At 40.7% G+C, this 14047-nt stretch overlaps 1 protein-coding gene across 5 annotated transcripts in view; it reads left to right on the top strand.

Moving 5' to 3' along the window:
* PANK1 (pantothenate kinase 1) overlaps positions 1 to 14047 on the top strand; it is a 104666-nt gene that overhangs the window by 48976 nt on the left and 41643 nt on the right. Inside the window, exon 1 of one of the 5 annotated variants that reach the window (XM_010838525.1) lies at positions 7 to 36. The exons of 3 other annotated variants lie outside the window; for them this stretch is intronic. In XM_010838525.1, the coding sequence (XP_010836827.1) occupies positions 9 to 36 (28 nt within the window). In that variant the 5' untranslated portion in view covers positions 7 to 8. Of the gene's footprint in view, positions 1 to 6; positions 37 to 57; positions 932 to 14047 lie in introns of those variants that run through there. One more of the 5 variants, XM_010838526.1, reaches the window with a different exon arrangement.

Genomic DNA, 14047 nt, shown 5'->3' with positions numbered 1-14047 from the left:
GGAGGAGGATGGACTCCGGGAGGAAGAACAGGCCGCGTAAGTCTCTCAGGGAGGGGAGCGCGGGCGCAGAACGGGGCGCGACCCCCAGGAGCGTCGGGACAGGCACCTAAGCGCGCCCGGGGCATCCCAGCCCCGGCTGTCTGGGGACGGCTTTGAGGGGGCGCACGGGACTGATTCTTTCCCCAGGGGCGCCAGGCGCTACAGATCCCTTTCCTGCTTTCATCTGTAAAATGGGCCGGTTTGACTCGGCTTCTGAGCTGCTCCTCGGGTAACGGCTCTGCAGAAGGCAAACGCGCTGGCCGCCTTACTAATTTGTCGGTGGGAAAATGCACGTGTGCCAACATTTGGTGCGGTCCGGGAGTAGGAGTCGAGCAGCGGTGGGGGGCGAGCCTGAGCTGCCGTCGCCCTTCTCGTCCTTTTCTGAGAGCTCATCTTTCTGGGGTTGGCGCTCAGGCAGTCAGCCTGCCCTTTGAATCGCAGAGGAGCCGCCAGCTCCCTGGGTCTATTGGCGAGCGCGAGGTCTGGAGGCGTGGAGTTTGACAGCCCCCCAAATCACAGCCTATTAGAGGCTGTTTCCTCGCAGCCAATGAGAGGACTTGTTGGGAGGGACACACCCACTGATACCATGTGGGCCGGAACTATGTGGACCAATGAAGATTGGAGGTGGATTTTTTTTTTTTTTCGGAGAATGGGGAGGTAGAGTTGAGGTTTCCAATAGTAATATACAGTGCTGAAAGCTGAAATGCGTAATTTCACAATCTAAAGCTTGTATATATGTTAATTTGAGAAGAGTCTCTCCCCCACTGAACGTTCTGAGATGCAAATTTGTAGATCAAGTATACAGCTGTTTCTTATCTGAGCCGAACTTCTTTCAACTTGTTACCTCTTTCTGGGTCTCCCCAATGAAGCTTATAAATGGCAAAAAAGCAAAGTAAGTAGAATGCATGCTAATAACGTGATTGCATTCAAACATGCATATTTGCGTATAGGTTATTTATTGTTTCATACAGGGAAATTGCTAGATATACTTTTGATTCATCTGTAAAACCTTGATATTTGGCAACTTCACTTTTTGCTGTTTCTGTTTATTATCTTAGACTCTTAGCTTTTCTGCATTCAGTTAAAGTCTGAGACTTTGGGAAGCTTTTTAACCCAACTGTGGGACTCAGTAACTCTGATACTTGTGTTTTGTAAGTCTGAAAGTTCAGGTTCAAAGTTAACTTGTCAGGAACTTTGAACCCACACAGCAGATTGGTAGGGTTGTAAGGAAGGCATCTAAAACCTGAATTTCTGTTTTCTTTTGTTTTTGAACCTTGTTAGAAAATGACTTTATTTATGCACTAGTATTGATTGTTTATGATTTATTAACCTGTTTTACTTCTTTTGAAGCCACATTTCATTTATTTCTCTGATTTACTTTAACAAACTATATTAGAGTTTAAAATGTAAATAGCTAAAATATAACAAAGAGAACTGCTTTGAGTTTTTATGTAGTATTGTGAGCATAAATGGTCTATGTTTGAGTGTATCATACCTCTTGAAATAATTTTTGAGGAATTGAAAATATACTCTCTTAACAATTTTCTCTGCAGGAAGGCAGAGAAATAACCTTGAGGCTTAACTTTTGCTTGAAAATCCACTGGAAGCATTATTTAGAATATAAGAAAGTATAAATTTATGCCTGTGTGTTTTGTCAGGTATTGAAATAGGTTTTGTATTTTTTTTTTAATGAAAACCGTACGTATTTTAAGTTTAGTGATCATACTTATTTATCAACTTTTTAAAAAATTCATCAGAATTGGTGTTTCATTAGCCTATTTTTTCCTCAAATTTGAACAAACGTTTCTGAAATAAATTTTACATGTTCTAAGCCACATCTGCTGTGTTCACTACCAAATTTTCTTAGTTGAAATTAGGTTTAATTTAGGATCTTATACCTTGTGTATTAATATTCAAGTATCTTTTTACAAAAAAAAAGAAAAAATTTGCCCAATCAGTTGATTTTTTAGGTAATCTAAAACAAATCTACTTAGACTTAAGTATCTCTCTATTTTCTGATGACTGATAAATTTTACATAAGCAATTATTACAAAGAGTATTTACATGCTTTAAATGAAATTTGAGTGTATTGTTGATAAAATCATCAAAGTTGGACAAATAACTACTTCCTACTTACAGTCTGCAACTTCAGACTCCTGCTTCTATCTGAACCAGAAGTGCTTTAGGACAGCCAGGTATCACTTCTGTCAGATAGGCACCTGGAATGCATATGTGGGTAGATGTGTTTCTATTTAGTAATATATTGGGTAGAGTGCAATACACTTTGAAATACTGCATGTTTGAAAACAATGAATGCAACGAAACAGGCAATTCAGTAGTTTTTGATTATTTAAAAAAATTAAATCTAATCCCTCAGTACGAGGACTATTCACAATCTTGTAATCTAAAAATCAGAGTAGTGGCAGGTTGATTTTGTTAAACCAGGAAATCTTGTCCACTCTGTTCATCAAAAGTACCATGACCTCACTCACTGTGCTTATCCTTGGAAAGCTTTTCCAAGACTCAACTGTTTCATTGAGCTTCCTTGGTTACTTTACCTGTCTCTGCTACTGAGCAATTGTGTGGCCTCAACCAGGTTAGATCTCCTCTTGGAATGCTGGAGTCCACGAAATGATCTTCAAGGGTTGTTTCTTGTACTTTCAAAGTGCTAAGATTCTAAAGAGCTGAGAGTTCTTTCTTCATAACTTCCACCCTAGTCATCTAGTCTACCACATGGCTTAGCATTTTATTATCATTTAAAAATTTTTTATTTTTGCCTTGTCCCTGCATGTTATTGGTCTTATCTCCCCAATTAAGTTGGAAGTCTTATTACAGATGATAGTTTTTTTCATATGCTTTGCAACTTGGATACATGAATACTTGATTGATGTTGACGAAAAAGGTACAGGTGACATCACCACCACCTCATCAAAGTAGCCATTTCCATCCCATGGGACAGACGAGGCGAAAGCCCTTCAATGGAGTCTCGGTAAGGTCTCTATAGGGCGAATCCTTTTGTATGCTCCTTAGTGTTCTGATTCTTTGAAGCATACGTAAGTAGCACCTTATGAAGTCAGCTCATTTCCCAAATATTTTGAAACTAATTTTATAGTCCTAATAAAATGCCAAGAGCCTAATGTTTGTAAATGGTGGAGTTATCCAGACTCTGGAGGGCTTGAGTTTAAATTACATCTGGGTGACCTGGGGCTACTTATTTAACCTCTATGCTTCAGTTTCAGTATTGATAAGATGGAGCTAATCATACTATGTGATCAGGTTGATCTGAGGATTAAATAAGATATGTATTATATGTGTGTGTGTGTGTGTGTGTGTGTGTGTGTGTGTGTATGTAAATTCCTGCTTGGCACATAGCAGTTATTTGGCAAATGCCAGTTGTTATCACACATGCAAAACACTGTCCACCACTAACCCATAGGACAAGAGACTGAGCTGACAGAGACACCTCAGATTGACTTTCTTGTTTACAAAAAGGTGGGAGTTGGCTAATATAAGAAAGCCAAAATGTTTTATTTGATTATCTATGACACTCCTAGTCCCACAGTTACTTCCAACACCCTTGTTCCAATAAAAATATTACATAATACAAACTGGAGGAAACAAAGCAGGAAGAAGTGCTCACAAATACCATCACCCAGAGAAAATGGCTGTTTAAAATGTGCCATTTGCTGAAGGTAATTTTGGATCACACTAAGATACGATTTTTTTAATTTTTATTTTATGTTGGACCATAGTTGATTTAATATGGGAGGAGACTGCAAGGCTACGAGTACTAGGAGCCAGGAATCCTTGGATGCTGTCTTGGAGGCTGGCTACCATATGTACCATCTTTAAAACATGGAAAAATTAAGTGAATGAAGGACAGGCATAGTAGATAAAGTATAAATATGGGATTGACATGAAGCAAGTAAGCCCATAATCTTTGTGTGTAACGTGATCTGCTGCAAAAAAGACATAGCATCTTAGTTTTATGAAAAATAAGCCTATAGATAGACCTTAGTAATATTCTAAGATATTGTTTTTAGGGTTTTTTGAATTTTACATATTGACTTTATTATTATTAGTGACTTAATTAGGGAATCAGTAAACAAAGGTACGCATGAATGGAAAGGTGCAAAGTTTGAACCAATGCATATCTGAGGTGTGTGTGAATAAATGATTTGGTTAAACCCTGTAACTCTGAGGTCAGAAGTTAATGCTCAGGATTTTGTTCTCAGGCTATTACTATTCATAGGTCTGGATGGTATTACTATAAGTAAATTAATGATTGAGTAAGTATATCTATATAGAAGACAAGGAAAGCCATATGTGGTCCAGTTATAAGTGTTTAATATATTTTTGTTATTAATACATTTCTAAAGTGCTCAATTCCAATGTAAATCTATTTGGATAAATAGCATAAGAGATAAATACCTGGAAATCAATGTTCTGAATTATTTGAGAAGTGCTGACTGCTTATTGAAAATAAGAAGATATGATCTAATTGGTTATGTCTGGGAGAAGGCAATGGCAACCCACTCCAGTACTCTTGCTTTGAAAATCCAATGGATGGAGGAGCCTGGTGGGCTGCAGTCCAGGGGGTCGAGAAGAGACGGATACGACTGAGCGCCTTCACTTTCACTTTTCAGTTTCATGCATTAGAGAAGGAAATGGCAACCCACTCCAGTGTTCTTGCCTGGAGAATCCCAGGGATGGGGGAACCTGGTGGGCTGCTGTCTATGGGGTTGCACAGAGTCGGACACGACTGAAGCAACTTGGCAGCAGCAGCAGCAGCATAGTTGATTTACAATGTTATATTAGTTTCAGATATACAGCAAAGTGATTCAGTTTTACATATACATATATCTATTGCTTTTCATTTTCTTTTCCATTATAAATTATTACAAAGTATCAATAGTTCCCAATGCTGTACAGTGGGCTTCCATGTGACTCAATGATAAAGAACCTTCCTGCCAACACAGGAGACACAGGTTTGGTCCCTGGGTCAGGAAGATCCCCTGGAGAAGGAAATGGCAACCCACTCCAGTATTCTTGCCTGAAAAAAAATTCCATGGAAAGAGGAGCCTGGTGGGCTATAGTCCATGGGGTCACACAAGAGTCAGACACAACTTAGCAACTAAACACCACCAGCTATGCTATACAGTAGGTCTTTGTTGATTATCTATTTTAAATATAGTACTATATATATCAATCCCAAACTCCCAACTTACCCTTTTTTATTTGAAAATCTTAGTAAAAGCATTTTCTTACAGCATTAAAGCGTCATTTGTAGTGGTTGTATTACATTCCCAATATTCCATTATATAGATACACCGTAATCTATTTAACCTGTCTCTAGTAGCTTTAGACTGCAGCTTGAGTCTCTAAACATCATAAACACTGCAGCAGCAACAATTTTGTACATAACTCTTTTATTTTTGATGAAACTGATGAATATATACTTTTTGGAGAAGGAACAGAAATGGCACAAAAAAGTATAGAGCTGTTGCCTTGAAATCCTGGATATTTTAGACCCTAAGGATACTTGTAGATGAGCCATACTACTGAAGAGAGGAGATAAATGCAAAGGAGATAACTTTTTTGCTGTTTGAGCCAGCAAACACTATGCTATAGAAAGGCAAATATTTGAGAGTCATCAGAAGACTCGAGGATGTGAGCTGCCCTCTTCAACAAGTGGGAATAAGGGCTGGAGCAGTGCCTGCAGCCTCCTAGTAGAAGTTCTGGATTCTGAGATCATGCAGATAGAACTCGAGCAGAAAATGGGTGAGAGTTCATTATGCACCTAACACATTCGTGGGGTATAAACTGAAGAAACACAAGTCTATTACCAGTTTTAGCTGGCCACCATTGACAAAGTGTAAGTCTTCACTTTCCTAAATATTAGGATATTTAGCTTTGGCACCTAGAGTTTCCCCAACTTCTGAATCGGGCTAATGGAAAAACCAGGATATAAAGGTAAATAGGTAGAATTTTCTGGCTGGAACGGTGTGACTATATATGCGTTTTTATTAAAAACATAATCAGAACTTCTAGATGGTGGACAAGCTTTGCAAATTAAGAACAAAAGACTTAGGATGGAAAGCAGGGGCACACTCTAGAATTCCTACCTCGGGGATGTGGTCCGATTTCTAAGTTTGTCAGTGAAGTTATGAATTCTACAATGCACATTTGGACTAGAGATTTATGAATTTAAGTGCCCAAGTGTTCAGTATCTACGTGGTTAAATTAGGTGTCAGGATTCATTAGGGACCTGAACACCACTTTTCCCCAAAAGGCCAAGTGAATTTCAACGTTAATACAAAACATATTTTGTTTGGCATAGTAACCAAAAATTTTGACAGAAAGAGTGCTGTTAATTTTTAACATGTGGGACATTCAACAAGGGTATAAAACAAAATCCAGCATGGTTTTTGGAGACATAATTAGTCAGGAAAGAAGAGTACTGGTTTTAATTAACAGGTTTGGGGTTGGTTTTTTGTTTAAATGTGTGTGATAGCCTGACTCTTAATAGTGTGTGTGTATATTTTAATACAAACCAATAACCATGAAAAGCAATCAAGGTTTGACTTCCATTACATTTAATTTTATGCTTTACCTTCACTGTGTAGGGCAGTGTTCGCCTTGGGATGACAGTATTCTGAATTAGATAGGGTGCTCAGAATGTCTCAGCAGACCCTTCTTTCCTCTGGATAGTGCAGCTATCAAGCTTGGTATCTCATTACTTAATTTATGAGATCTTTTAGATGCTTAGAAATGGCTAATTGTATGTGTGTATGTTTGACTATGTTTTATCCTTGGGAGTGTATTTGAAAGCAGTCAATGATTCCAAGGGGTAAGGGAGTGTTATTTTTAGAGGCAGTTACATCAAAATAATGATCTGTGCCTCTAACAGATTTCTCTATAGTTTGGAAAGAAGGTGAAAAGATTTATGACAATAGTGGGTACTTACAGTGGTCACTTTGATTGACCAAGTAACTAGCTTAGCTATGATTGAGCAACAGCTGTGTGTCCCATTGCTCTCTATGTGTCTTTACAAAAGAATGTGGTCAGCACTCCCACACTCGATTTATACGATGGGGAAAGAAAGGCCTGGAGAATTGAAGCAACCTACCTGAAGTCAGTGAACGGCAGAGCCAGAATTCAAAGCCAAGTCTGCCTCCATTTTCAGCTAGCTGCCTTCTTTTCTGCCACATTAAGCCTATTATTTTGGGAAAGGAAGTGTGTTCTGTAAAACTTGCAGAAGAGATCGGTGTATACAGTTGGTACACCTTTGGCAAAAAGCTCATTCATGTGTTAGTGGAGGTTACAGTAGCCGATGTTAAGGGACCCTTACTCTGTGCCAGGAACCAAAACATTTTACATGGATTATCTCATTACAGCACTCCCAGCTCCCTATGAGATAGGTCCTACTCTAGATTTATTTCTTGTGTCCCCCCGAAATTCAGATATCAAAATCCTAACCCTCAAGATAATGGTAATAAGAGGTGGGGCGTTTTAGAAGTGATTAGGTCATAAGGACGAGCCCAGAGAATTCTCCAGAGGTTAAAAGCAAAAAGATAGTTATCTGTGGATAACCAGCAAGGAGCTACTGTGTGGCACATGGAACTCCACTCAATGTTGTGTGGCAGCCTGGAGGGGAGGGGAGTTTGGGGGAGAATCGATACATGTATATGCACGGCTGAGTCCCTTCACTGTTCACCTGGAGCCGTCACAGCGTTGTTGATCAGCTATACACCAATGCAAAATAAAAAGCTTAAAAATAAAAAAGACCGCTTTCTAGGAACTGAGCTCACCAGACACTGAATCTGCCAGTGTCTTAATCTTGGATTCCAGGACTGTGAGGAATAAATTTCCGTTTATCCTTCTCCAGGAAACCGAGCAAGGGCTCTAGGACTCGGGAAAATTGAGCTTCGATTTGGACTCTGCTGGGTCAGGAGACCAGGCTCAGGACCCTCTTGGATTCCCAGGATGAATGGGTGGTGTTCTAGAGTGGAAGGAGCTTTGGAGTCACCAGACCTGGATTCGGAGCCTCATTCTACTACCTGTTCACAGTGCAGTCTCAGTTGAGATGCTTACCTTCTCAGAGGCTCACTTTGTTGACTACAAATAACTGGCATCTGTCTTACCAGTGGTGAGGACCAAATGTGGAAAATAGGGCTTCCCCGGTGGCGCTAGTCATACAGAACCCACCTGCCAGTGCAGGAGACAGAAGGGATGTGAGTTCCATCCCTGGGTCGAGAAGATCTCCTAGAGAAGGAAATAGATACCTACTCCAGTATTCTTGCCTGGAGAATCCCGTGGACAGAGGAGCCTGGCAGGCTACAGTCTGTAGGGTCGCAAAGAGTCAGACACAAGTGAAGGGACTTAGCATGCACACACACATCTTACCGGTTTTGAGCACCAAATGTGGGAAATGTAGGTGAAGTCTCGTATAGTAGAATGCCTATATCCTGATATGTGCAGAGCAAAAGATATTTTACTATTCATACTAGCTACTATTTATAAAAGGTATTCAATATTAATTTTCTTGCTATTATTTAGTCACAGAGGCTTTCAAATCTTTCTAAAATCTCAGGATTCTCATCAACCCATCTTGCTCTGACTGAGTACTTTTGTGGACAGGGTTTCAGGGTATCCTCCAACCTGATCTGACATCATCTCCTAAATGGAAGCTTCCTTAATTCCTTCTGAGGTTTCTGGAAGCAGGACACATGGCTGTGTCGTGTCTTTATCTCACTGTCACTTTCATAGGTGGCTCCATGGCAACTCTTGAGACCAAGTACGAGCAGGCCCTGCCTGAGAATGATGTGAATAAGAAAGCTGTGTAACTTATGTTACTGCTAATCTAGTGTCAGGACAAAGTTATTTTTAAAACAGGAAGTATCTTCCTTTGATCTTTTACCGTTTGATATCTCAGCCCTTGAGTGAGGCAGATAGGCACCATGGAGAGGAGAAAGATAAGGAAAGGGAGCACTTTTCCTTTATAAAAGCTGCACAAACAAAGCTTCAGAATTCAGAACAGCCACATCCAGTGCTTAGGTGTTGTTTTTTAACCCTCAGCCTAGCAAACTTTGTTCTGGCAGAAGATGAGATGGATACTTCTGGGTGCTTGTTGTCTGCAGGGCCAGAATATGAACCTTCTGGTGTTGTCTGGCCTTGACTCTATGCTGAATCTTAGGCCACAGGACTTTAGATAGAGGCTCGGGACACTCTGGACCTGCATGGACCTCTGTAAGCTAAAGCCAGCCTAAGTGGTACCAGTTGCTGGGAATCCTGGGGCTTACGGAAAAACAACTGCTTTACAGCCTGAAGTAAGCAGTCCAGGAGTGGAAGAGACAGGGATGGACTTAGCTGACTTGAAGCTCAGTCTCAGCTGACTTGAGATTCAGCAGTATGGTGAGTCTTCCATCAAAACATAGGCACTCAATAGAAATTACGGGAGTTGATGTTAGATATCCTTCCTTACACTAAGTCAGAATCCATCTCACAGTTTCTACCCTGTGTTCCTTGACAATGCAGCACATCTAATTTATATTATATAGATATTTAAAGATAGCTATTTTATTTTGACTTTTCCTTGGGGTCCCACCCTTTGAAGAACCAAGAGCCATACTCTCAGCTGACAGATTCCTTCACCCATGTGATTGAGTACAGGTTGTATTGACTTACCAGAAAGTATTAAAGTTTAGACTACAGGATGACTTCTTTTGGACTGTCATAAAGGAGATCAGGTAAGTATTGACCTGGGTGACCTTGAAAACTGAGATTTAATACTCCCCATGGGTCGCACAGGGGTCAGTCAGTTTTTATTCCTTTGGGCCAAGGTACCGTGCTAGACTCTGGGTGTGATATTTACTTCCATGTGATTCCAAGCTGTAGTGTAGCCTGAAACCAGTTACATGACTTTATTCTACTCCTGTGCTATGGCAGTTCCATAAGTCCTGAAACTGTGTGTATGAGTCAGAAGGCTTGAACATAGTTAAAACTGTTCACCATTCATATTTCCTCAGCTACCTTCATTTGATGAAAAACATCTAAAGAGATACCATGTATTTAGAAGAAAGATAGCATGAGTTTGGTCAGGGAAGATATCACGTCTTCTTTCCTTTCATGGAAGCTTTCTACTGTGAAGAAGTAGCCCAAATGTGATTTATTCTTTGCAGTGACCACATAATATTTCATCAGCAGTCTTTTAAAAATTATTTTATTTTTTTCTTAATTAGAGGATAATTACTTTACAATATTGTGATGGTTTTTGCCTTACAGCAACATAAATAGGCATTAGGTATACATACGCCCCCTCCCTCCTGAACCCCTCTCCCACCTCGCTCCCCATCCCACCCCTCTAGGTTGTCACAGAGCACTGGCTTAGGGTTCCCTGCATCATACATTGACCTCCCACTGGCTATCTGTTTTACCTGTTGGTGATGTATATGTCTCAATGCTATTCTCTCATATCATCCCACTCTCTCCTTCCCCCACTGTGTCCAAAATGTCCATGTCTCCTTTGCATCAGCAGCCTTACAGAGTGGTAGAGGGTACCATTAATAAAGATGCCAGAACCATCTTGGGCAAACCAGGAGTTCCAGTGGTGTGCTGGAACTGGTACTACAGGCTCTCGGAGCCAGCTGTATACATTACATCCCAACTCTGCAGTCAGTGTCCTTGTATTGACAGCTTGAAATTGGCTACAATGGGTGTATTTACACAACGGGAATTGGCAAACGCCGAAAATCAGGGCTTTATTTTCAGAGATCCAGTTGTTAAATATTGACCACTGACCATAATACAGGTCACATGTCACTCAGAGAAAAGTCCCAGAGGGCAGCAGTAATACAAACTGATTTATCACAGCTTTGTGGGCAGAGAATGGGAGAAAAAGCTCAATATATCTTCTGATACTTAGGACAGTACTAGAATATGAGACATTAGATGATGGAGCCTCATTCTCAGGAAGAAAGTATTCTACAAATGTTTGAAAACCCACTGTAATATAAGGGTAGAATTTAGACTCACACACAGTCAACCCTCTGTACCTGCAGATTCTGTGTCAGCAGATTCAGCCAACTACAGATTCTATTAAAATATTTGAAAAAGAATTCCAGAAAGTTCCAAAAGGCAGAACTTGAATTTGCCATGTACTGGCAACTATTTACATAGTATTTACATTGTATTATGTATTATAAGTAATCTAGAGATCATTCCAATGAGGGGGGTGCAGGTTCTATCCCCAGTATACAGAAGGATGCATGTAGGTTGTATACAAATATTATGCTATTTTATATAAGGGACTTGAGCATCTGAAGATTTTGGTATCCACTTGGTGGGGAGGGGTTCAAGGTTCTGGAGCAAATCCCCCTTGGATTTTAGATGAACAACTATTATCTGCTTTCCTTTTTCCCTCTGAAATTTCTACATCAAAAATAGTTAGGCTTGGGACTTCCCTGAGAGAAGTAGGAAATGGCAACCCCCTTCAGTATTCTTGCCTGGAAAATTCCATGGACAGAGGAGCCTGGTGGGCCCCACTCCTTGCGATCACAAAGAGTCAAACATGGCTGAGCACACATGCACACATGCTTCCCTGGTGGTCCAGTGGTTAAGACTTTTGCCCTCCACTGAGGGGGGTGCAGGTTCTATCCCCAGTAAGGAAGCTAAAATCTCACATGCCTCATGGCCAAAGCCAAAGCATAAAATAGAAGCAATGTTGTAACAAATTCAAAAAGACTTTGAAAATGGCCCCCACAGAAAAAAAAAAATCTAAAAAATAAAATAGCTGGGCTCCGGTGGCTCAGATGGTAAAGAATCTGCCTGCAATAGAGGAGACCTAGGTTCGCTCCCTGGTCAGGAAGATCCCCTGGAGCAGGGAATGCAACCTACTGCAGTATTCTTGCCTGCACAGAATTCCATGTGCAAAGGAGAGTGGAGGGCTGCAGTCCATGGGGTCGCTGAGAGTCCAACACGACTGAGTGACTAACGCTTTGGGGCTAGTGCTGGATGACCCAGCAGGTAGAACGAGCAGGTAGGTGTTAGTGTACCAGCAGTGCAGCATGGGAATCAAGGAAAGGAGACAATAACATACATGTCTTTGTGTGTGTGTATACTTACATGTTTGCACCCAAGTATTAATCAGAGCAAAATCATAACTTTGGACTTCTTTATACTTCTTTCATAATTCACCACTGCTTTTATTTGAATAACAAATTTTGAGTTACACTCTCATCGCCTGTGGATTGGAGAACAATATAATTTTTCTTTCAGTTCAGTTCAGTTCAGTCATTCAGTTGTGTCTGACTCTTTGCGACCCCATGAATCACAGCATGCCAGGCCTCCCTGTCCATCACCAACTCCCGGAGTTCACCCAAACTCATGTGCATCAAGTCGGTGATGCCATCCAGCCATGCCATCCTCTGTCGTCCACTTCTCCACCTGCCCCCAATCCCTCCCAGCATCAGGGTCTTTTCCAGTGAGTCAGCTCTTCGCATGAGGTGGCCAAAGTATTGGAGCTTCAGCTTCAGCATCAGTCCTTCCAATGAATATTTAGTCCAAAAAGCACCACAGTTCAAAAAGCATCAATTCTTCGGTGCTCAGCTTTCTTCACAGTCCAACTCTCACATCCATACATGACCACTGGAAAAACCATAGCCTTGACTAGCCAGACCTTTGTTGGCAAAGTAATGTCTCTGCTTTTTAATATGCTATCTAGGTTGGTCATAACTTTCCTTCCAAGGAGTAAGCATATTTTAATTTCATGGCTGCAATCACCATCTGCAGTGATTTTGAAGCCCCCAGAAATAAAGTCTGACACTGTTTCCACTGTTTCCCCATCTATTTCCCATGAAGTGATGGGACCAGATGCCATGATCTTAGTTTTCTGAATGTTGAGCTGTAAGCCAACTTTTTCACTCTCCTCTTTCACTTTCATCAAGAGGCTATAGGTATAAATCCAGCCCCAGTTGAGCCTTGCCAATTTAGAATTTCTACACTGATTTAGAATTTACTGCTGCTGAAGCAACAGGGTGGAGTTGCCAGAGTATCTTCATTTCATGTTTCTGGTTATGATGGGCAGGTTGAAATTTGTCTCAGCCAGGAGGAGAAAGAACTTGGTATGTAAGTTTGCTTCCAAAACAGGATCTCTCAAGCAAAAAAGGGACTTCTCCATTTCATCCCCACTTGCATTTTACTCCAAAGGCAACTCATTATGCTCCATTTGTTCTCTCACTGTCCTGAAGAAGTATTTGGAGAGTGTTGGGATTTTTGTTTTTAAATCTTTTTATTTAGGAAAATTTCAAACATTATACAAAACTAGAATATATGGTCGGAGAAGGCAATGGCACCCCACTCTAGTACTTTTGCCTAAAAACTCCCATGGACGGAGGAGCCTGGTGGGCTGCAGTCCATGGGGTCGATAGAGTCAGACAGGACTGAGCGGCTTCACTTTCACTTTTCACTTTCATGCCTTGGAGAAGGAAATGGCAACCCACTCCAGTGTTCTTGCCTGGAGAATCCCAGGGATGGGAAGCCTGGTGGGCTGCCATCTATGGGGTCACACAGAGTCGGACACAACTGAAGCGACGCAGCATCAGCAGAGTATATGGTATAACCTACTACTAAGTACTCATCACTCAACTCAGTTATCAACTCATGTCCAATCTTATTTTATTTAGGCTATTACATGCAAATCTTCCCCTCCCAAACTGGATGATATTGAAAGCAAATCTCAGATATCGTATCATTTCAGTGGTAGATATTTTCATATATATGTTTAAAGGATAAGAATGCTTTAAAAAAATAGGCATAATCTGTTATTTGCTAAAAACATTAACAATGTATTATATCCAATTGAGAAAATAGTATTTTATGATGCACGATGAGATGAATAAATTCAATTATCTAACCATGGGTAAAATTGTTGCATCCTATTTGTTGATAGCTGAAAATCTGATATCGTGTTGCCCTGAAGGATTCCTTTTCTTTTTTGCGGTGGGGGGCG

Source organism: Bison bison, unplaced genomic scaffold (genome assembly GCF_000754665.1).
Source record: "Bison bison bison isolate TAMUID 2011002044 unplaced genomic scaffold, Bison_UMD1.0 scf7180017864097, whole genome shotgun sequence".
In the NCBI taxonomy this organism is placed as follows: domain Eukaryota; kingdom Metazoa; phylum Chordata; class Mammalia; order Artiodactyla; family Bovidae; genus Bison; species Bison bison.
Note: the sequence above shows the minus strand (reverse complement) of the source record. Positions and strands in the feature narration are given on the sequence as shown.